Here is a 21,467-nt window from a genome sequence, read left to right on the forward strand (position 1 = left end):
AAACTTGGCATAGCTCCTATGCTTCATCGTTTGATAATTTTTCAAAAAGATAACAACTAATTTCAAATGTTGATCAAATTTTTGAATTTTTAAATTTAACATCTACAATATAGTTTTAAAAATTTTACTCTGTCACGGCTGGCGTTTTTATAAGTTTCTCAAAACTGTAAAATAGACTAGTTTAATAGACCATGACAAAAATTCTATTTTTCGCAATTGAAAATTTGCAGTATGATGATTTTGCACAAAAAAGTTCTTCGCATCTGTCCAATATAAGATATGGATTCTTACTTAGACCACGAATCAGATATTATTTAAAAATTAGGCTCTAGTATATTATGCGTTGAGTCACTAGTCGATTTGCCCCGAGCGGAGCAAGTATTTAATAAACGAGTGACAAAAGTTTACCAAACGTGTTACAGACGACCTTTCTACGACCTTTAGAATTGACAAATATCATAATTCAAGGCTTGCGATAATAACTCCGAAAACATCCGATTGCTCCCAAACCCGTACAGTGACATCTCGGAAATGTTCAAAATGACTGGGAAAGGAAACTGACGCGGTAAAATGACTCTCCGCAAGCTAGGTGTACCGTAGGGTATAGGAAAAAGATTTGTTTCAACTATAGAAACATTTTTTCACCTAAACTGTCCCTAGAACCGTTTAGTTTCAACTTTATTAACATCCTCGTTACTGTTTTTTCTTGTTTAATTTATCCAAAAAGTTCTAGACGTAAAATGGTTTAATTGGTATAAGTTTAGGATAGGTAACGCAAGCAAAATTCATAGCACACCAAAATTAATTTCAATTTCTGAAAATTTATTAATGCAAATCCAAATCCATTGCATAGTATTATTTGAAATTGTACAAATCTATTAATCGATCAGCTTCTCTGTATCCCGTCTCTATTGCACCGTGTACTGTTGAAAAATAATATGGGTGTGTAGCTTCACCTGCGAACAAAATTTTTGGTACACCCCTGTCATTCAATAAAGGTAAACCCAGCTTCTCGGGTAAATTCCTTCCTCCGTACTTATAACCTGTCACAGACTCGTAAGACGATGTACCTTTGAAATGTGGATTGGAATACCACGAAGATCTGAAAACAATAATAGTTTGTAATACCGGAGATTATTATATGTCCACTGCACGCAATGTTAACAACCCACCGAATAAATTGATCCGGAAGACCCATACCGAACTTTGGACCCAGTATCTTCTCAATTAAGTACTTTTGTCCTTCGAAAACTTCTTGGTCGTTTAAGTATTCGATATCGTTCACATTTTCACCCGCATACCAGCTTACTAGGACCCTGTGATCGGATTCCATTCTCCAAATGCCCGCAAGATTGCTTAACCAGGTTTTGTTGGCCTATACAAATGATAAACAATAAGCAGTGCGGTTGAAGCAGTTAAAAATGTCTCGATATCATTTACTAACAAATTTCATGATTGCCAGAAAACAATTTTAAAACGTTCTATATTAAAACTTTAAAATAGGATAAAAATGGATAAAAACACTTTAATTTTGTATTCTACCATTTTATAAATCTACCAAAGACTTGTATTTTGACTACAATTACCTCTTTAGCTGCGCTAAGTTCTTCAGGACTCCAAATAATTGCAACGTATTCAAAATTTTCTATTTGTTCAGGAAAATGAAGCACGATCTTTGCCGTTGAACCATAACCGATATTTTGAATAGCATGAATCTTTTCTTCGGATAAGCCGGGATCAAATAACGTTGCATGTTCCGACTTCAAAACACCGACCGATGGGGTAAATATTACATGATCTGCAGCATAAACGCTTCCATCTTGGCATGTTACATCGACTTTATCTTCAGTGTTCCAATTAGCAATACGAATCGCTGCTTTCTCGAGCAAGATTTTGTCGAAGATGGAGACTTCACTGTTGTCGCTCAAAAACTCCTGCATGATCACATCCAAAATGGTTTCATATCCAAAACCATCCCAACTCAAAAAAAGTTCCCCTTCGCAATCTTTGTAGTCAGTGTTAATCAGCAGGTCGTATACATCGTTGCTTCCGATATCATCAAGGATGTCGTTGATAATCCACAACTTGCATTCCTCGAGAGTTTTAATTTCTTCATCGTTGCGAGCTTCTTGAAGCAACTCCATGTATCTTAAAAATAAAAATAGTTATTCCCAGCACTAGCCAATTAAATTAAACCAACTCCAGATCAATACAGTCACCAATTGAAGTCAAATTACGACATTGATCCTCGTTCTCGTCTTCATCAAACCAATCAAAGAATTGCAGTACTCTTGTTTGGAGCTCCTGCTCTATTACGGCATCTCCTGCGCTGATAAGTTCGAATTTCACCGCCCAAGGTCTTAACACATCTAGATCTTTGGCCATAGAATAAACCACGTTGTCTTGCTGAAGCATTCTTCTTTGCAAAAATAATTTTCTAACTTTTGCCAATAACGTCCACGTAGGCATTATACTGAACATCTATAAACTAAAAATAGTTTCATTATTACAGAATTATTTTCAATTGTTCGTATTTCCTAGATGGTTCTCTCCTACTTAATTTAAAATTGGTGGAGAATTTTCGATTTTACGTCTTCTTTAAAAATTAAAAATTTATTCCTGTAACTTAATGCCATAACTATGGACACAAATTTTCATTTTTCAAAAAATCTTCCCTATAAATAATAACAACATTTTGTTTCTTATTGTTTTATTTTGTAATAATCTATTAGTCTTTCGGCTTCTCTATAGCCTGTTTCTATCGCACCATGCACAGTTGAAAAATAATACGGATGAGTAGCTTCGCCCGCAAACAGAACTCTAGGAACTCCGTTGTCATCTAATAAGGGCGAAGCCAGTTTGTCAGGAAATCGTTTACCTCCACTGGAATGGCCTTTAACTGATTCGTAGGAATAAGTACCCCTGAAGTGGGGATTAGAATACCATGAAGACCTGCAAACAAAAATAAAATTTCTGCCGCGATCAATGAAAAACATTGAACCTTATAAATTGATCCGGAAGAGTAAGGTTGTATTTAGGACCGAGTATTTTTTCAACCAAATAATTTTGGCCCTCCAAAATTTCTTCGTCCGTTAATTTTTCTATTGCCGGAACTCGTTCACCGGCGTACCAACCAATGAGTACGTTGTTGTTATTTTCCGCTCTTACAGTTCCCGAGAGGCTTTGTAACCAGTCTATGTTCAACTACAAATGCAACAATTTAATAATACTTTACTAGAGAAATATGAGTTTTATTTATCTGAGTAAACAGTTCACCTCTTTGAGTTTCTTCAAATCTTCCTCCCTCCAAACTATACCTAAAATATTACTAATGCTTGTCGTTGGTTGCGGAAAATGGAGAATAATTTTCATTATGGCACCGTAGCCGATATTTTTAATAGCATCCACTTTTTCTTTCGGCAGCTGGGGATCGAACAAGGTTTCGTGGTCGTGTTTCAACACGCCGACGGAAGGGGTAAAAAGTACATGGTCCGCCGAATAGGAGCTCCCGTCTTTGCAGACCACCGCAATCTGATCACCACTTTTGTATTTCACATTGATGACCTCCTTGTTAAGCAAAATCTTGTCATCAATTGGAAGCTGATTGTCTCGGTTAGGAAATTTCTGCATCATTACTTCCAAAACGGTCTTGTAGCCATGACCATTCCAGTTTAAGAAGAGATCTCCGTCACACTTCTTGTAATCGGATGTGCTCAATAAATCGCCAAGGTCGAACGAGCTATCATACTGGAGAAGATATCCTATTGTCCACAGTTTAAGGTCCTTCAAAAGTCGTTCCTCCTCGACATTGTGCGCAGATTGCAATAATATGTTGTACCTGTTGTAAAACAAATTATCTTGAAGTTGAGAGCGGTCGCCAAATAAATATGAATGGTATGGCCAATAATATATAAATAAAAATAATTTCTATACTTCCACGATTATTATGTATCCAAATTATATTAACCGTTCATGAAGTGAAGTGAAGTGAAATATAATATTTTTTGTTTGCTTTTAGTCAGGAGACTTAAATGATTTAGTTTTGGCGAGAGTTTTGGTTTGAGCATCTATGTATTAACAAAATTGAAAAGAGTATCAATACACAGGGAAACACAGAAAATCTATTTTTTTCAATTGACAACCCTATGTATGAATTTATTTTTCTGTTCCTCGTAAAATTCCAAGTAAAATTTATTTAAAATATTTCATTTCTAAATTCTTTGGAAAATATTTAAAATTTGCATGTTCAAATACTTAATGTAACAAATAACACTTTTAGTATTTATGTTCGTAACCGGATAAAGAGAATATTTGTTTTTCCATATATATCGGGCGTCTTTACAATTATATTAATTATTATATTAATATATTCATTTTTATAGAACACTTACTCAAATGATATCATTCATTAACCTACCAAAATTATCAGACGTCAGATAAAATACCCTGTATATAATACCAGGTTATGCTTAATATAATCAACCTTTTTAAATTTACGCGTGATTTGAAAAAAAATTAGTTTATTTACCTACCTCTTATCAAAACAATCACCAACCGAACTTAGATTCTGACATACCCTTTTGTTTTCATCGTCAGATTCGGAAGCGTCTAAAGAATGTGCGAAGTGAAAAATTTTGTCCTGTATCTGTTGGTCAATGTCCACCCCATTTGAATAGAGAATTTTAACATCACCACTTGCATGCTTCAAAACGCCCAAATCTTTCGTCAACGAATAAACGATATTGTCTTTCTCTCCGTGACAAAACTGGGCACCCAGGTCCACGTAACCGTCTCCAAATTTAACGCTGTTGACCCTTCCGCCTTGCCTGTTTTCCGCTTCCAATATTTTGATGTTGGTGATACTGTTTTTTAGTAATTTGGTAGCGGCGGCGATACCAGATGGACCTCCGCCAACAATTACTACCGATGGGTTTCGCTCTCCGTATACAATACCATAAAAACACGCGAAAAATACAAAGAGATGTGCCAGGCCCCACATGATTGAAGTAATGTAGTCAATATATTGTCTTACTACTCGGTCAGATAACATTTATCGTATTTTGTTTGACATGGTTTGCAGCCTGGGTCAATTTATCCGTATATACATAATGTGCCGGCAAAGATAATAATTGCTTTTGTCTGCACTATTCCAACAACAAATTTTGATGTCCGTTTATTAATATTCGGTGTTTTTGTCAAAATCTAACATGTATATTCTCAAACGTACCATTTAATATGCGTAACAATAATGCTACGATGTAAAAAACTCAAGTAAGAACTGAAATATTTGTTTCAACAACAGAAAATTATGAAAATTTTCAAGACAGGTATAGGTTGTTTAAAATCGAGCATAATAGGCTATTAAGGAATAGAAAGAAAATCTTTTTTCTACTCCCGCCTGTAAAATATCTAATTACACACCGATCTAGCGTGTGGGAAGCGTCACTTTACCACGTCATTTTCGTTTGCCAGGAATCCGAGCCACTTCGCACATTTCCGGGATTTTACCGCACGGGTTTGGGACCAGATGTTGTCGGAGATATTTCCCACGCTTTGAATTTTTACGTTTGTTAATCCTGACAGTCATGTCAGGATTGACAAATTGACAAATAACGGTCGTAGAAAAAGTATAGTATGCAACACGTTCGGTAAACTTTTTGACTCACTGGTTTATTAAACACTCGCCCCGCTCGTGTCAAATGAACTCGTTGAAATGTCGTTTACCACACAACATATTTAATGGATAAAAGAGAATACAAGATCTTAAGATGACTTTAGAGTTCTTTATGCAAAATATAAAAGTTCTTATAGAATCCCAAGTGTAAGTGGTGTGCGATTTTTTAACCTCTTATCGAAAGAAATGAAAAGGTGTGATAATTTATGTACACTTAATTTTTTTTTCTACTCCCGTCTGTAAAATACCTAATTACACACCCACCTAGCGTGCGGGAAGCGTCAGTTTACTACAATACTTTCGTTTCCCACGAATCGGAGCCACGGGTTTGGGAGCAATCGGATGTTTTCGGAGATATTTCCCACGCGTTGAAAACTAACGGTCGTAGAAAAAGTATAGTATGTAACACGTTCGGTAAACTTTTAAGTCACTCGTTAATTAAACACTCGCTCCGCTGCGCTCCGCTCGTGTCAAATAAACTCGTGAATGCCGTTTACCGTACTTATATACTATTAAAGGTATCTTGAGAGTAAATGCCTGTGCTCAGTAGAAGAGTACTTTAGTTAGTCTATTTACTGTTTGTAGTTTAGGATTTTTTTGACGATTTTCGATACAAACATTGTATTTGTCAATTTGGAAAATAAAGATTATCATTATTATTATTACTATTATTAATATTATAAATAAAGGCGGATTTGATTCGCTTGACTTGATTTATTTTAATGCAGGTTGTTTTCACAAATTGAGAGCTGTCCTCTGACTCAGATATAACGTTGATAGATACAAGCAGATGAGACAATTTTCTTATTATTATTAATAATAGTAATTTTCTCAATACTTTGTTTTTACTTACGTCAATTATGTTTTGGATAAAAATATTTTTTATGTAACATTATAACTGAAATAAAACTGAAAGATATTTCTATTTCGGAGTATGTATATTATGCGAACATATTAAGAACACGTTTTTTACCAGTTTTTTGAGTTAGTCTACTCGAAATTCTAACTTGTGAATGGTACATTCTTTAAGGTGTATTGTAAAAATCGATAATTTTTTTAGCTTCCCTGTATCCACTTTCCACAGCTCCGTGGACAGTTGAATAGTAATACGGGTGCGTAGCTTCTCCAGCGAACAGGATGGATGGTTTCCCTCCTGTTGCGACAAGAGTTTCGGCTAGTTTCTCGTTATATCGCCCTTTGACGCTAACGTAGGAGTTCACCCCGAGGAAATTGGTATTTGTAGACCAACTCGTTCTATGCAATTTTAACCAGTTTTATACCCAAAATAAAATGTTTGATTATATTACCTCAATATTTTTATAGGTTCGCTGACATTGAATTTTGGCGTTAAACATTTACTAACCAAATATTTTTGCCCTTTGAACACTTCCTCGTCCGAAAGGGTGTCGATCAGGGTGACACCTTTGCCACCATAAAAACCATTTAAGATTTTCGGGTTGCGTTCATCCACAATTAAAAACACCAAATTTTTCAACCAGTTGAATAATTTCTAAAACTCGAGCAGTTAGTGAAAAGTCGGTGCTAACATGAATAGTATCTACCAAATCCTGCTTATTCCACACACAATGCAGTGTACCTCTTACATCCAGCTCGTGCTCAAAGAATACGAATACTTTTGCCAAAGAACCGAAACCGCTATTTTTTATAGCTGCAATTTTGTTTGCTGGCAAAGGCGGGTGAAATATACTCTCATGTTTAGCTTTTAGAACCCCTAGGGACGTAGTAAATATAACATGATCCGCTTTGTATCTGCTACCGTCGTCCGTTTTTATTTTAATGGTATCATTTTTCCAACCCTTGATGTGTATGACTCGTTTGTTTAGAAAAATCTTGTCATCAATCGGTAGCTGTTTTGTTATGTCGGGATATTTCTGCATCATTACATCCAAAACGGTTTTATAGCCGTGTCCGTTCCAATGCAATGAACTAGACTGTTTGGAATATGACTTGAGAAGCTGGTCGTTAATGTTCGTCGACATTCCTATAAAGGAGAGAAAATTTTTCAACCATATTCTAGATTTCTCGAGCAGCCTGGTTTCTTTATCCGATTTACTTCGCTGTAGTAAGGAAGCGTACCTAAAGTTAATGAGAAATTATGTGTTTATACAGTGTGTCTCACTTAAGAAATGCACAGCCTTGTAAAATCTTTGTTTTTCGTTCGATTTTGTTTTTTTTTTCAATGGACGAGTCTTTGAAAAATGCACTAAAACCTTGTTTTGCTAATTAGTTCAAATTAAAGTCATGGCGAACTGAGACTATTGAACAAAAGAGAGAAAAGAGAGAAGTAGCTCAACTATACCAATTTTTAATGTTTAAATATAGTTCGTCCCTCGCTTAAGGATGTACATTCTTTTAAAATCTTTGATTAGGGTTTGATATTGATAACTTTTTTTTTGTTGGATAGATCTCTGAAAAACGCATTACAACCTTATGTTTCTTATGTTTTAGAGATTATTTCAAATAGAAAATAGATTCCTGTTTAGGACCACCTACAAGTAACTAGACTAATGACTTTTTAATGTTTTAAAGAATAATTATTGTAAACCTTGCGAATAATGATTTTTCTATATGTGATTTTAAGATCTTACAAATTTTAATTATACAAATTTCAAAAATAATGATAAAAAAGAATTTTTAAGGGACGTTTAACAACAACAACATTAATAAATCTTAGTATTCCAAAGACATAATGTAAACAAAATTAAAATATAAATTAGCGACAGAATTTGGTTTTGGAATATTCGCTTCTCCATGGCAAAATTGGTTTTACAAAGGAAACAGTATGCCAACGTCAATCAATCTTGATATTTCTGTTATTTTAATTATTAGATGATAATAAAAATCCTTTTTTTCATTAAAAATACAGCGTTGTAAAGTCTGTTTAGTTCGTTTCTAATCCTCTCTAACCATATTTAATTTTTAGAAAATCAGTGAAATGTATTCAACAAAATTGTAGTATTAGTAGAAGTATATTTAGGTTTTATGTAGTCCTGAATAGGAATTCCTTGACACTTTATTTTTAAAGAAATCCCTAATAGCCCTTCTCGATATTTGACATCAAAAATTAGTCCCAGCTAGCCATGACTTCAGGTTGATGTAATAAGAAATATGAGGTTTTAGTGCTTTTTTCATATAGCTATCCAACAAAAAAAAATTCTCAAAACCAAACTGTAATCGAAGATTTTACAACGATGTACTGCCTTAAGCGGAGCGCAAACGATATTTCAAACGCCCTCTATTGAAACATTATAAAAATTGCTATAGTCATTTTTTTTAGTTTATTTTTTTTAAGTTGGCCATGAATTTAAGTTGAACTAATAAGTAAAACAAGGATTTAGTCCATTTTTCAGAGACCTATCCAAAGAAAAAAAAATCAAAATCGAACGATAAACAAAGATTTTACAAGGGTGTACAGTCGTTAAATGAGACAGACTTTATAGTATGTACGTAGCATTTGCCGGATAATATACAGTGCGTCCAAGATAGGTATGTCATAGTAGAGAAAAGCAGATAATTTTTAAATGAGACAATATTCATTCATTCTATCAGATATGGAAAATAAGTGTTATTCTTAATTTTCCATCTTCGAATTGCTATTTTTTAAAATATATTTTTATAATTATATTTTTTTGTATTAACAAAATTAAAGCTCAAACTCACTCATTCATGGAAATGACGTTTAAAGCTGATTACAGTATCACTCAATAGGTGACAATTTGAATTTAAATGTCACTTTTTAAATAAAGCCAGAAAAACCATAAATTTCGTTAAAGGTTTCTCGGGAACTACTGGGAATTGTTTAATTTTATAAACCCTAAAATGGGCATTTTTTTTTTCAATTACCGTTTCATTCTTCTCGATACTGCCAAACCTTATCTTGAAAATACACTTTATAAAACTACTACTCACGTTTTCTCAAAGCATTCGCCAATCGACCTCAAATTGCGGCACTCCTCTTCGTCTTGAAAACTAATCACATACGCAATAAGTTTCTCTTTATTTTCGTCATCGATTTCCTGCCCATCCGATATTATTTTATAGTCAACATTCCTGTCTTTCAATATTCCAAGATCTTTTACCATCTCCCAAACGGCATCGTCTTTACTGCCATCGTAGAATTCCCCTCCGAGATCCACATAAGAATCTCCGACTTTTACGCTTTTAATTCTACCACCAATTCGATCTTCAGCTTCGAGAATTTTAATGTTGGTGTAATTGTTTTTTAACAATTTGGTGGCAGCGGCGATGCCGGACGCTCCAGCGCCGACGATGACAATGGACGGATTTTGTTTTTTACATTCCGTCAAATATACGGCGAAATAAATCGTCAGAAATGCGAAAATCAACATTTTTGTTACGGGATATATGGTAATAACTCTTCACTGAGTGGTCAATAAACACTGAGGGTACACTGACTTTATCGGCAAATTAAATCCATTATCTAATCTATTGTTTACTGGTCCCGACAAGATGGTCGATATTTTTAGTTCGTGTTATTAGGACAAAGCGTGTGGACATTGCGACTTCACTTGTTCGGAGTGAAATAATCCGGATTGCTTTCGATTCAATTTGGCCTTCGTAAATCTAATCAAATGGAAAAAATAAAGAAATAGAGAAAAGAAAATACATATTAAATTATTCAACTAGAATTGGTGTTGATTGTTTAATATAGATCCATTTTATTGAATGAGTAGCAAATAGCAAATTAGCAAAGCCACAATGTAAAATAAATACATAAGGCTACGTTAATAATACACTGGCACCTTCATCAAAGATATAAAATTGGAAATCATGAAGCAATTTTCTTCTTAGTGAAGAAACAGTTAAGGTATACATACAACGAGTTAAAACCGGTATATACGATGCAATTTCTATATGTATTTCTGCATGCATTTTTAGTGGATAAATATTGTTGTTAAAAATGAATTGTTAACTGAAAATGGCTGTGATTATTCCGAGGGAATTTTATTTTCAAAGGTTGTTTTTCAATATTGATACAATAAACGATATTATGCAAAAATGTTTTTACTACTCATATAATAACTTATGGCTATAAGAAAAACATTTAGTAGAAATGAGAGAAATGAGTGTTTGGTCGCAATCCAATTTATACTAGTTATATTAATTTATGTGTTCTCTAATACTAATTTCTGTGCACTTCTCATGCATTTAGTGCTAATATAGGTTACACATTGAAATACAGTTCTTTTAAACAAATTGTTTATTGACTTGTTTTATTTACAGGTTTTTAAACAGATTGTCCATTGACATTTTTTTACAATATTTGGAACCCAAAACTTTAATCTGCAATTATTAGTTGACGGATTGAATATACTATTTATAGAACGTTCTGCAGTTGCTTCGTGAACATTTTTTGCACTTTTTCCTGTGCGATACCTAGTATTTCCTAAAGTTATGTTTGTACTTTTATGAGTTATTTTTCATAATGGTTAAACCTATAAGTTTATTAAAACAAAAGCTTTGCGCTAATTTACACCCAAAAATTCGGGAAAAAAATACTATCAGAAGAAAGACAGCAAATGAACGAAAATCAAAAAAAAATTCAAATGACAGATCGCCGAAACCTCTTTCCGTTTAAAGGGAGCGAAGCAATTTTTGCTCAAAAAGTTATCCCCTTCCAGATATTTCAAGCAAAGAATTCGAGAAGAAGAAAAGTAAAAAATAGTATATTATGCAACAAGATTTTGAAACGCTATTTTAGTCACGAATCTGTTTTTGGCACGGGCGGAGCAAATGACTCACCGAAGACGCTTATCTACGTGTTGCATACTTTTCCTAGGACTCTTTTGGGGTAGATTTTTACGAAAAGGCACCGATGATTCACAGATTGATGTGTGCCATGACCGTTAGAAATGACAAACGTCATGAAAACGTCTAAAAATAGATTTTGGCATTAGTCATGGCGGTAGACTTCAAAAACAGGATTTCTAGTAAAAATATCGCAAAAAATCCAATTATAAAAGGAGTTTACACTTTTCTTTTAAACTTGAATACCATGTTTAGAAAAATGTTTTTTTTTTATGATTTTAGTGCCGTAGTCAGTCAGTTATCTAAGTATCGATTATTGCTTTACGCTTTTTTGTAAAACTCAATAACTCTGTCGGCTTCTCTGTATCCAGTTTCCAAAGGTTCGTGAACTGTTAATAGCGTACGTAGCATCCCCAACAAACAGGATAGACGGTTTACCTCACTTACCGATAAGAGGTTCGACTAGTTCGTCGTTATATCGCCCTTTGACGCTACCATATGATTTGAAATTTCCAAGCCATCCGTCCTAAGCAATTACATTTTTTATAACTTCAATCAAAATAACATTTTCGATCTTATTACCTCACAATTTGGATAGGTTTGCTGATATTGAATTTTGGCGCCAAACATTTACTAACCAAATATGGTATAATAACTCTGCGTGAAATGGTCAATATCCACCGCGAACACAATATGTATGCGTCCACTTATTGTGCGCCTAATCTATTGTTTATTACTTCTAATTGGTGGAGATGTTATGTTCAACAGAAACGGTCCTGAGTAAATTTTACTCCATTGTAAATTCGTATTTAAACTGTTAAGATAGTTTTCTATTCCTTACTCTAAAATATTCAGTTATTTCCGGATCAAGTGTGGGCAACTCGTGACTAAAGTGTCATTCACCAAATATCAAGAATAAAATATCTGTGAGCAAGTACAGTACAGTACAGAACAGTTCTAACAAAAACAATGCTTTTTATCATAACTGTAATATTGCTATAAATTTTTTTTAATCAAATTTAGTGCTGTTAAGCTCTGGTGCTTTTGGAGCCCTATTTTTTTTATTTACCAGTAGCATACGTAATAACTTTAGACCGAATATTTATAATTAATAATAATAAATAATAATATTTTATGTCTTATTTCATTATTATTTACATTAATAAGAAAAAAAGTTACGCCACCAGTTCCTGTCTACCCTCTGCATATACTCTCTGCATACGACAGACCCTTTTCGCGTGAACGAAAAATATACCATTTTCATTGATGACGAAATCGCTAAAATCTTGTTACTGTTGTTTGGTATCTAAAACTGATATCTGACAATTTTTTAGTAAATTAAAATGAATTTCCAAAAGAAAAAAAAGCCTTCCCAATATAAATAAATGCTCAATGCTCTTGCGGAACGTTATTTACAGGGTTGTTGTTTTTTCTTGTCTTGATTATAAAAAAAACATATATTTCTTTGTATTTATGAATCCTCAATAAATAAACAAATGGTTATTAAAATGAATAAGTAAAAAAATACTACGGTTTCGGTGAGTTTCCGACGTTTCTAATTTATTCTAAAACTATAAACGCAACAAAATTATAATTCCTTTACGAGTAACTAAAAAATTAGTCAAGAAATACATATCTAATACGAACGGAAGAAAATGGCGTTATAAAAACTTACAAGGCATATTTGCGTGCAAAGTTAATTAAAAAAATTTTAAAAGTTAATTGTTAAAATTCTGAACCAATGCAATGGAATCTTTCCAAAAATTATCTTAAAAATGTGCTTTTCAGCTAAATTTTCCTTTAATATCTTTCGACTATACAGATAATTTCTATTGCTTTATTTTCAGTTATCCCATGCCTGCAGTATGTGTTGTTATTGATGTCGTTGAACTATTTTTAGAAAATCGATTGAGTTGTGACTTAGTTTGACCAAACCAAAAGCCATTCTCGAGTAACGATTATTATTATCAGTAAAAATTAATACGTTTTTTTTTTAGGGAAATCACGTACGGCAATGTTATGTACGACAAACGAGTCTTTCGGGGAAGCAACTTTGCGCAGCAGCATGCGGTAATTTAATCTTGATTTTTAATTACTAATGACGATTCGATGTAAAATGTACCGGTAGACTATATTATTGCACGTGTGACATTTTTTAATGCAGCCCAAATGGAATCCACATTTTGCGTATGCCAAACTCCTTTCCAAAGACGAAGTAAGTATGTCGTTGCTTTTAATATTATTAATTAAAAGAAAATTTTAAATTGCAGCTTATTAATATTTTTACTGTAGAATTCTGAGCTTCAAGTCGCACAGATAAAAAGGTGTTTTTAGTTTTAATAAAATTGATTAAATTCTAACAACAAACAAACAAAATGCTTGTATTAAGCTGCCCATCTACATCAAAATTACAGCACTTTACAAAAAACAGCCTTACATTTAAATTTGATTTTTTTTTGCTATTGCTTACTTGTGAAACTGAATGGTTTAATAGAGTAAAAACGTTAATAAATCCAAAAATATGTTTTTATTTTCTGAACTACATTTCACTAAAATTGCAAAACTCGCCCTTGCGGCCAAGATTATACAAATTGCACAATACACACACACTACACACTACACTCTTTTTTTAATTCATTAATAAAAAGAGACAGGAAAATTTGAACTTTACAAAATTGGAAAATTGGTCTCAAGGATTTAGAGAAATTTCTAAATAGTAAAACAGCTCGACAAAAAGTGACAACTTATAAACGGTAAAAAAAAAACATTGAAGGTTGGGCTTGGAAATTTTAAAAAATTAGTACATATTATATACTAAGCCTACTTTCGTGGCAGTTGTGGGATACAAGTATCACTTAAAAAGTTTCCAACCTAACAATGATACAAGACATTGTTTCTCTTTTTTTTTTACATACTATCCTTGTAACCCCGTACATGGGAGATCTATCTCTGTGACCCATCCAAATAGTACCCACCGTTTTTCTCCGCAAAATAATTGTTCACGAAGCCGTTCAGATGAGGGAACAAAAAGAACTCGCTTGGGGTTATATCTGGTGAGTAAGGTGGATAGTCAAGCAGCTCAAACCGTAATTCGTAGATTTGAATTCGTGGGTTGTCTTAGTCAAACAGGATTTTTTTTTACAAATTTGCTCAGCTTGTCGGAGGAGCGTAGAATGCTCCTGTAAAGGTTTTTTCTTTTTGAACGTAGAGATGACTCCATAGCTGTCCCAAAAAACAGTCGCCATCACTTTCCCAGCCGAAAAAATAGTTTTTGCTTTTTTCGGAATCAGTTCTCCCTTTGCAATCCACTATTTTAACTGTATTTTTGATTCGAGCATATAATGGTGTATCCAAGTTTCATCTACTGTAATTAATCCGCTCCAAAGCAAGGCGTTGCCCATGTCTCTGGTCTAATGTGAGTAAACGCGGCACCCAATGTCCTGATAGCTTTTTCATGCCTAAATCTTCATTCATGACGTGATAAACACGTTTTTCGGACATTTTCATGACCTCTGCCGTTTCTTTCACTTTAATTCGGAGGTCGTTTAACATCGTCGATACTTACAGTTTTTGGTTAGTAAAGGACGGTGTAGAGTCCCCATATACAAAGTCCAATTCGAAATTTATTTGCGCAGGCGTATTGTCTTTCAAAAACAAATATTTTATAATAGGTCTATACTCAATTTTTTCCATTCTCACTAAAACACTCACATCGACTCACTCAAACGGCTCTCAACTAAAAACCATGAGTTCAAAATGGCTGAAACTTGCACAATTTTGATCACTAGCTTTTAGTAAGTAGTGCCGCCATCTTCGGGGTGAGGTCGGAAATTTTCAATTGACCCTCGTATATATCCGTAAGCGAAAGGTGAAGCGCCTATTGTTCATAATAAAAACTTTTTGAGAACCAATTTAATATTATGATCTGTGTTATTAGTTACTTTTTTGAAAGAATTGACAAGAAGGTTGCTTTTTCTTATGGTACACGCGGACCCTTTGCATTTCCAATTAAACAACTAATATTTACTTATGTTTTGTTTTTAAGAAAAGACGACCTTGACAAACATGTAGCTTCTTTTTACAAAACTTTTTGATTCCTGCTGCGTCGGTTTTTTCTGAGTCAAACTTGCTGAAGTTTCGCCAAACATTCTACTGGCTTCTTCAGAGCTTGACTGAAACTGGCTCGCATTTTACTCTGTACCTGTAAATATTGTTTGATGGCGGTGGAGCTAAATGAGGGGCATAAAAACAGCCTCGGATGACTGATTCTCATATTGGTGACAGATAAAGACCTGAGTCGCGGTTAAGATTGTTAGGTTGTTTATAGATTTCTATAGACTCTCGGATTTTTCGTTGGTAGAAGAATTGATTACATGCAAGAATTTAAGTTTTATCGAATAAAATTTTGTGTTTGGTTTCATGATTGTGTTCGGCAATTGCTGATGAGTTTATTTGTCTTAGTCTTAAGGCTCTTTCATGTTGTTTGAGCCTAGTTGATATTTTTCTTCCGGTCTCTCCAATGTATTCTTTGCCGCATATGCATAGAATGCTGTAAACTTCTGGCATCTCAAATGGAATTTTGTCTTTGACGGATCGAAGATGTTGAGAGATTTTTGGACAAGTGGTAACTCTGGTTTTGACGTTTAGAACTTTTGATATGTGGTCAGTGATGTTTTGAATGTGAGGAAAAACAACAATGGCAAATGTGATATTGCTTTCGGCTTCATTGCTAATGGAAGGTTGTGGTGTATTTTGTGATGGAACGAATGTCCGGTTTGGTGATTGTGTTCGGCAACATCTGGTGAGTTAATTTGTCTTAGTCGTAAGGCTCTTTCGTGTTCTTTGAGCCTAGTTGATATATTTCGTCCGGTCTCTCCAATGCATTCTTTAGTTGATATTGATCAACTAGGCTGAAAGAACATGAAAGAGCCTTACGACTAAGACAAATAAACTCATCACCTGTTGCCGAACATAATCAGGAAACCAAAATTATAAATATATAATTAAATCAATTCTTCTACCAACGAAAAATCCGAGAGTCTGTAGAAATCTATAAACAACTTTATCTGTCATCCGAGGTGGTGTTTATACCTCCAGTAGCCTGTGGAAGTTTCTTTGAACAATATAGTTTCCTAACGTTACCTACTTTGGACAAACGAAACTTATACAGGGCGATGGGGAATCGGCGGCCGCAAGAGCGGCGGAAGCGCGTCGACGGGCTCTCGCTCGTCGAAAAGCTAAAAATCAGCACTACAACAACTCGAGGCTTCGTCTAGGCTCCCCGCCACCGGTTGCGGGCAGAAGACACGAAAACATCCAAACCGAACACTACTTGGAGGAATTGTTTGTAAATCCTCCGTTATCGGACGTTTGCACGCAAACTGATTTGTTCCTGGAGAGGCCTGTGTCGCCATTTTACGTACCAGCGAAAACTGGAGCCGACGTGGACACCCAGATTTATCCCGGCGATGTAAGTCTTTTGTTTTTGAAAAAATGGTGAAAGCAACAAACGACTACTCATACCCTCATACAGCCAGAGTAAAATATCTGTTCTATAACTGAAAGACATTATTGATGCAGTATTTAGAACTCTAGATAGTAAATTTAATCTGTTTGCATTTTCTACTGTTCAGTTATTCGACTTCGATCTAGAAGTACAACCCATCCTTGAGGTACTTGTGGGCAAAACCGTCGAGCAAGCACTTATAGAGGTGCTAGAAGAAGAAGAACTTGCCTCGCTCAGAGAGCAACAGCGAAGATTTTTGGAGCTGCGCGCCGTGGAAACAGCAGAGGTTTTGAGGTATAAATAAGTAGCGTGAACGCGACTTACCTCATTATCCGCTGTCTCAAATCTTTTCAGATTAAAGGAAAGGGAGAAACGGCTAACTCGCGAGAAAAATAAGCGAGTCGCTGAACACGAAGACGGTGTAAAGTTGCAAAAAGAAATGGAAGAAAGGATTGCGGCAGCGGTGCTGACGCAAAGTTATATGGCTGACGTGCTACCGTCGGTCCTCGAAGGGCTACAGTCCGAAGGGTTCTTGGCGAATAGTGTTAAAGAAGGTAGGTCCACAATACCCAATAAAAGTAGATGATAACGTCGCCGGTGTGTATCTTTCAAGATATCGACGACTCATTCATGCCCTGGTTGGTCAAGGAAGTAACGCAAGAACTACAAGATATGGTTTGCAGCAGAGACTTGCTCTCTGGTGAGTAAATAATTTTCCTCCTCACCATTTTATTTTTTTATATTTTCATTTTATGATTTGTTTTTGCAACTTTAATTTTAATGAACCGAATTTTAAGTGGAGATTGATTATTCAAGAAGTAAAAGAACAAAACATAAGCAATGAATTACTAAAAGTAAGTTGCGGTTCTTCCCATTCTTCTAAGTTACATTTTACGTTGTTCTAAATCAGAGTCGCTCGTTTTGCACCTGCATGCCCTAATAACCCATTTTAAATATCATTTGCATGCATGGTGACAAGGCTTTTCGAAAGGGCTCCGTTTCACGAACTTTTCAGTTTCGTCGTAAAATGAAACTTGGCGTGTATGATTTTAGAAGTTATAAATCTACACGAATTAACCCGCATAATGGTTTAGTTGGCCGTGCGGTGATAATAATTATATTAAAAAGTGTTACGATATTTTGTTTGTTTGATTTATTGTTTTAAAGTTATAATAACCAATGGGTAACTAACTGCAGGGTGTAGTCAACATTTTTGTAACTTTCTTAAATTTGAAAAATAGGTATTTTTTTGTTTTTGGTTTGTGGTACAGCAGCTTCAATCAAATTTGCATGCATATTTCAGATATCGTACGAGAAATACTCGAAAACAGAGCAGAAATCTACAAGGCTTTAAACAAGGAGTCATCAACTGATGAAACGGAAGAAGAAGGACCTTCGGTCCAAGAGATGATGTTGCAGGATCATTTTAAGCTGCAGCAAGAGATTGAGGGGGAAGAGATAGAGCCGACAGAGCAGCATCGCAATGAGACATCTTAACATCTATGGTAATTAAAATTAAAAATTAGTTTGAATACGAAAACATCTTGTTATTCCCCTAAAAATGACACCCTTAAGTGATGATTTTATTGATCTGTAGTTATATGTTCTACCTAATAAAAATTAATAAAGCCTCTGGTAGACAGTGTACTGTAATCTTGAATTAAAATGTTAAAAGGCTATTATAAAAAAAATAAAAAATTGATATGGTAATTTTAAAAAATCCCAAGTGAATGGTTATTCCCTACATTGCTGTCTCGGAGCATTAACTACAGAGTTTTCATTTTTACAGCAATAAAAGAAGAAAATATGTTGTCAAGAAAAGAAACCTAATCAGGGTTCAGACACACCAGGATAAAATGTTACATTTCTTTGGTGTAGGGTTTGAAAAATTAAAATTTCAATTAACAGATATTAAAGACAAAAATAAATTTAACAAGATTGCTTTCGAAAAATCGTCGCTGGACGGCACAAGTAGCGCGTAGCGCGAAGCAGCTTTTTATTTCAAGAAGAAGCCGCTTCGCGATAAATATAAAAAATTATACAAGTAATAACGATTTCCAGTTATATTACTCCAAGTAACTCGCGCACTCTGTAGATTTTTTACCCATAATTGACACCCCCTGTACATAATTGAAAAAAATCCGCAAATGGTGGTTCTAGCCCTGGATCGTCTACTTCTTCTTCCAAGAATTTTTTCAAAATAGTGAATGGTTTTCGAGAAAATAAGTTTTTTCTGAAAACATGACGTCATCGCGTCTTGACTGACTTCCGAAATAGCGTTTTTAATATGGATTTTTTGAGCGAGCAGCGTATGTGATAGACGAACCGCAAATACAAAAATTGTAGCTCTTGTTGCGGCCTATGATACTGTTTGAACCGATTAGCCATATTTTTTACGATTTTTGATTTGCGGTTAATAATTTACTCTGTAAAAGAACATTTTTCTAGGTCTTTTAGATTTTTGCCTATAATTTGAAAACCCAGTATTTAATCGAAAAAATGCTTGAAATAAATATTATTCCACTGGATCGTCCGCGTCTGCTGGTTAAAGAATTTTGCCGATCGGGTGAAAGATTATGGAGGAAAACATATTTTTGTGAAACCCAAAAAAAATCTTTTTTTTAAATACTTGGTAAAATTTGATTGCACCCAAATTCTACTGTTTAAATGTGGACACGGACTTTTACTTCTCTGATAAATTTGAAGTTGATATCTGGAAATTTAGTACGGAATATCGGGACAACAGATGAAAACCTTAAATGCAAAAGTTTTAGCTATCTATGCGGGCCATATCGCAATGTAAAAGAAAGTGACGTCTCAATCATAGTCTTTCAGTTATAACCAATTTTTAATAATAGGGGGATCCATTTTTCAGATTTTTTTGAATTTGCGGCTCACCCTGTATATTTTTAAAAAATCGTCAGAAACAAATATTTATGGAGCGTCCTTTGGTTCAACAGTTTTTTTGGTCTCGTAAACGGAAAAATGATATTTTTTGTGGACCCTTGTACACGCAATTTTTTATTTTTTTAGAATACTTCCCGACCCCAGCCCCCCATTTTTAATAGCTTCCGTCACGGGGAAAGGCTGCAAATATGTGCCAAACATGAAGTCGATTGCTTCAAATTTCGTACACCAAAAGACGAGAATGGAGAACGAACAAACAGACAAAATTTACCGAGATATAATTTTTTTATACGAGCATATATACTTTCGAAAAATAGAAGGCTAATAAAATCATAATGCAGAATTAAAATTTGTACGGGATGTCAAAAATTCACATCGAATAAAGCTCTCGACTTCCCGGTAAAACCGGACAAACTTCATTAAATTTCCGATCCACCGGCGCACAAAACCCTGCCTAATTTTAATAACAATCGTCAAACAATAAGACCCTTACAATATCGCTTTAAACGATATCGGTCATATCTGGGCGGCATTATAAAGCAAAACAAAAACAGACGCATCAAAATTTAATAACGCGACCCCTAGGGTTGGCTCTGGGGGAGAGTCTGCAAACCATAGATGATGGAAAGGACTGCAAACCACCGCGCAACCGAACGGGTGTATTTTGAATAGGGCCGACGCGACGGTTCTCTTTTACGAGGGGGCGATTAGACGCGCTTGCACAGGTGTCTTTTGCTCAAGTCGAGTTGACGCAGAACGACGTAAAATTATAAGTTCTGACTATATCAAAGTCTGCTATGAAATAAATGCAAATAACTAACATTTTTTTGAAAATTCGGATCACTTGGGTGTTCAAGTTCGATGTAAACTCTAAACATGTCAAAACCATGATGTTCTCTTGGCTCCGTCCACCCCAATCTAGCTTTCTAGAGGCTTCATGGTTTTTGACCTATAAAAAAAATATAGCTTATATTTTTGGCTGCGGCTTATCTTTCTATTATCATCATTATGGTTCTGTGTTTTAGGATTGGGTGTTTTATTTGCAGTTTGACAGAACATTTAAAATTCAAACTGCCGCGATAACGTAGTGTGCCAGTTTTCCATATATTTCAGTTGGTTAAGTCATCCAAAGATCGTCTTAACCTCTAAAATGCTCAAATTCGCGCGCTATCCCGGCAGCGCTTTATGAAGCAACTGCCTGATGGTGGACACAGCCATTTTTGCATTTATTGCTTTATTTCGCTTTTTTTCAATACTTTGCTATAACATGTTAGAGATTTTTTGAAATATTTTTTTTTCTGCATTAAAATCTTAATTTGCTGCTATTAGAACCTGTTGAAAGCTGAAGTTTCGGTTACAGTTTGCGAGAAATATATATACATAGTCGTCTCATGAATTATTCCGTGACACATCAAAAGAGACAAAACTCTGTATGACAGCAGATGTCTAAGTCTAAGGTTTTAAGGTATTTTTTCTTGCCAAATAACCTTATTAAACTCGTTTGATACAATGGAAAAATTATTTCACTTTTTTTTCTGGTACTAACCAAAACTTAAAACATTTTCTTCTTCTTCTTTTTCAGCGTTTTCC

General features: G+C 34.6%; 4 protein-coding genes across 10 annotated transcripts in view; 1 reads left to right on the forward strand and 3 right to left on the reverse strand.

Annotated features, from left to right (window-relative positions):
* The window catches only part of LOC132697322 (radial spoke head protein 3 homolog), a 32,553-nt gene that overhangs the window by 9,912 nt on the left and 1,174 nt on the right, over positions 1-21,467 (forward strand). For 6 of the 7 annotated variants that reach the window (XM_060662718.1, XM_060662721.1, XM_060662722.1 and 3 more), the window contains 7 exons: positions 13,462-13,534; positions 13,629-13,679; positions 16,635-16,934; positions 17,098-17,264; positions 17,325-17,524; positions 17,584-17,670; positions 18,274-18,475. In XM_060662718.1, coding sequence (XP_060518701.1) covers positions 13,462-13,534; positions 13,629-13,679; positions 16,635-16,934; positions 17,098-17,264; positions 17,325-17,524; positions 17,584-17,670; positions 18,274-18,467 — 1,072 coding nt within the window. In that variant the 3' untranslated portion in view covers positions 18,468-18,475. The remainder of the gene's footprint in view (positions 1-13,461; positions 13,535-13,628; positions 13,680-16,634; positions 16,935-17,097; positions 17,265-17,324; positions 17,525-17,583; positions 17,671-18,273; positions 18,476-21,467) is intronic. The other variant, XM_060662724.1, reaches the window with a different exon arrangement.
* Positions 802-2,402, reverse strand: LOC132697327 (peroxisomal N(1)-acetyl-spermine/spermidine oxidase-like). Its single transcript, XM_060662730.1, has 4 exons — positions 2,201-2,402; positions 1,587-2,148; positions 1,173-1,375; positions 802-1,102 (listed from the first exon to the last, which is right to left on the reverse strand). Exons 1-4 carry the CDS (start codon positions 2,383-2,385, stop codon positions 856-858), a joined length of 1,197 nt encoding a protein of 398 aa, XP_060518713.1. The 5' UTR covers positions 2,386-2,402; the 3' UTR covers positions 802-855.
* LOC132697323 (spermine oxidase-like) lies at positions 2,627-5,980 on the reverse strand. Its single transcript, XM_060662725.1, has 4 exons — positions 4,533-5,980; positions 3,277-3,838; positions 3,002-3,204; positions 2,627-2,952 (listed from the first exon to the last, which is right to left on the reverse strand). Exons 1-4 carry the CDS (start codon positions 5,048-5,050, stop codon positions 2,703-2,705), a joined length of 1,533 nt encoding a protein of 510 aa, XP_060518708.1. The 5' UTR covers positions 5,051-5,980; the 3' UTR covers positions 2,627-2,702.
* LOC132697325 (spermine oxidase-like) lies at positions 6,236-11,589 on the reverse strand. Its single transcript, XM_060662728.1, has 4 exons — positions 9,605-11,589; positions 7,237-7,771; positions 6,982-7,184; positions 6,236-6,928 (listed from the first exon to the last, which is right to left on the reverse strand). Exons 1-4 carry the CDS (start codon positions 10,042-10,044, stop codon positions 6,700-6,702), a joined length of 1,407 nt encoding a protein of 468 aa, XP_060518711.1. The 5' UTR covers positions 10,045-11,589; the 3' UTR covers positions 6,236-6,699.

Source organism: Cylas formicarius, unplaced genomic scaffold (genome assembly GCF_029955315.1).
Source record: "Cylas formicarius isolate icCylForm1 unplaced genomic scaffold, icCylForm1.1 PGA_scaffold_1__22_contigs__length_36826433, whole genome shotgun sequence".
Taxonomy (NCBI): domain Eukaryota; kingdom Metazoa; phylum Arthropoda; class Insecta; order Coleoptera; family Brentidae; genus Cylas; species Cylas formicarius.

Excerpts from the sequence above, each read along its gene's own strand:
- LOC132697323 (XM_060662725.1), bottom strand. The coding sequence starts at position 5,050 with ATGTTATCTGACCGAGTAGTAAGACAATATATTGACTACATTACTTCA. Across the intron at positions 3,205-3,276 it reads ATTTGAAGAAACTCAAAGAG|TTGAACATAGACTGGTTACA; the intron begins GTGAACTGTTTA and ends TTGCATTTGTAG. Across the intron at positions 2,953-3,001 it reads CTTCCGGATCAATTTATAAG|GTCTTCATGGTATTCTAATC; the intron begins GTTCAATGTTTT and ends TTTTGTTTGCAG.
- LOC132697325 (XM_060662728.1), bottom strand. The coding sequence starts at position 10,044 with ATGTTGATTTTCGCATTTCTGACGATTTATTTCGCCGTATATTTGACG. Across the intron at positions 7,772-9,604 it reads GGCGAATGCTTTGAGAAAAC|GTACGCTTCCTTACTACAGC; the intron begins GTGAGTAGTAGT and ends CATTAACTTTAG. Across the intron at positions 7,185-7,236 it reads TGTGGAATAAGCAGGATTTG|AAATTATTCAACTGGTTGAA; the intron begins GTAGATACTATT and ends CTCGAGTTTTAG.
- LOC132697327 (XM_060662730.1), bottom strand. The coding sequence starts at position 2,385 with ATGGCCAAAGATCTAGATGTGTTAAGACCTTGGGCGGTGAAATTCGAA. Across the intron at positions 2,149-2,200 it reads GGTGACTGTATTGATCTGGA|ATACATGGAGTTGCTTCAAG; the intron begins GTTGGTTTAATT and ends TTTATTTTTAAG. Across the intron at positions 1,103-1,172 it reads CTTCCGGATCAATTTATTCG|ATCTTCGTGGTATTCCAATC; the intron begins GTGGGTTGTTAA and ends TATTGTTTTCAG.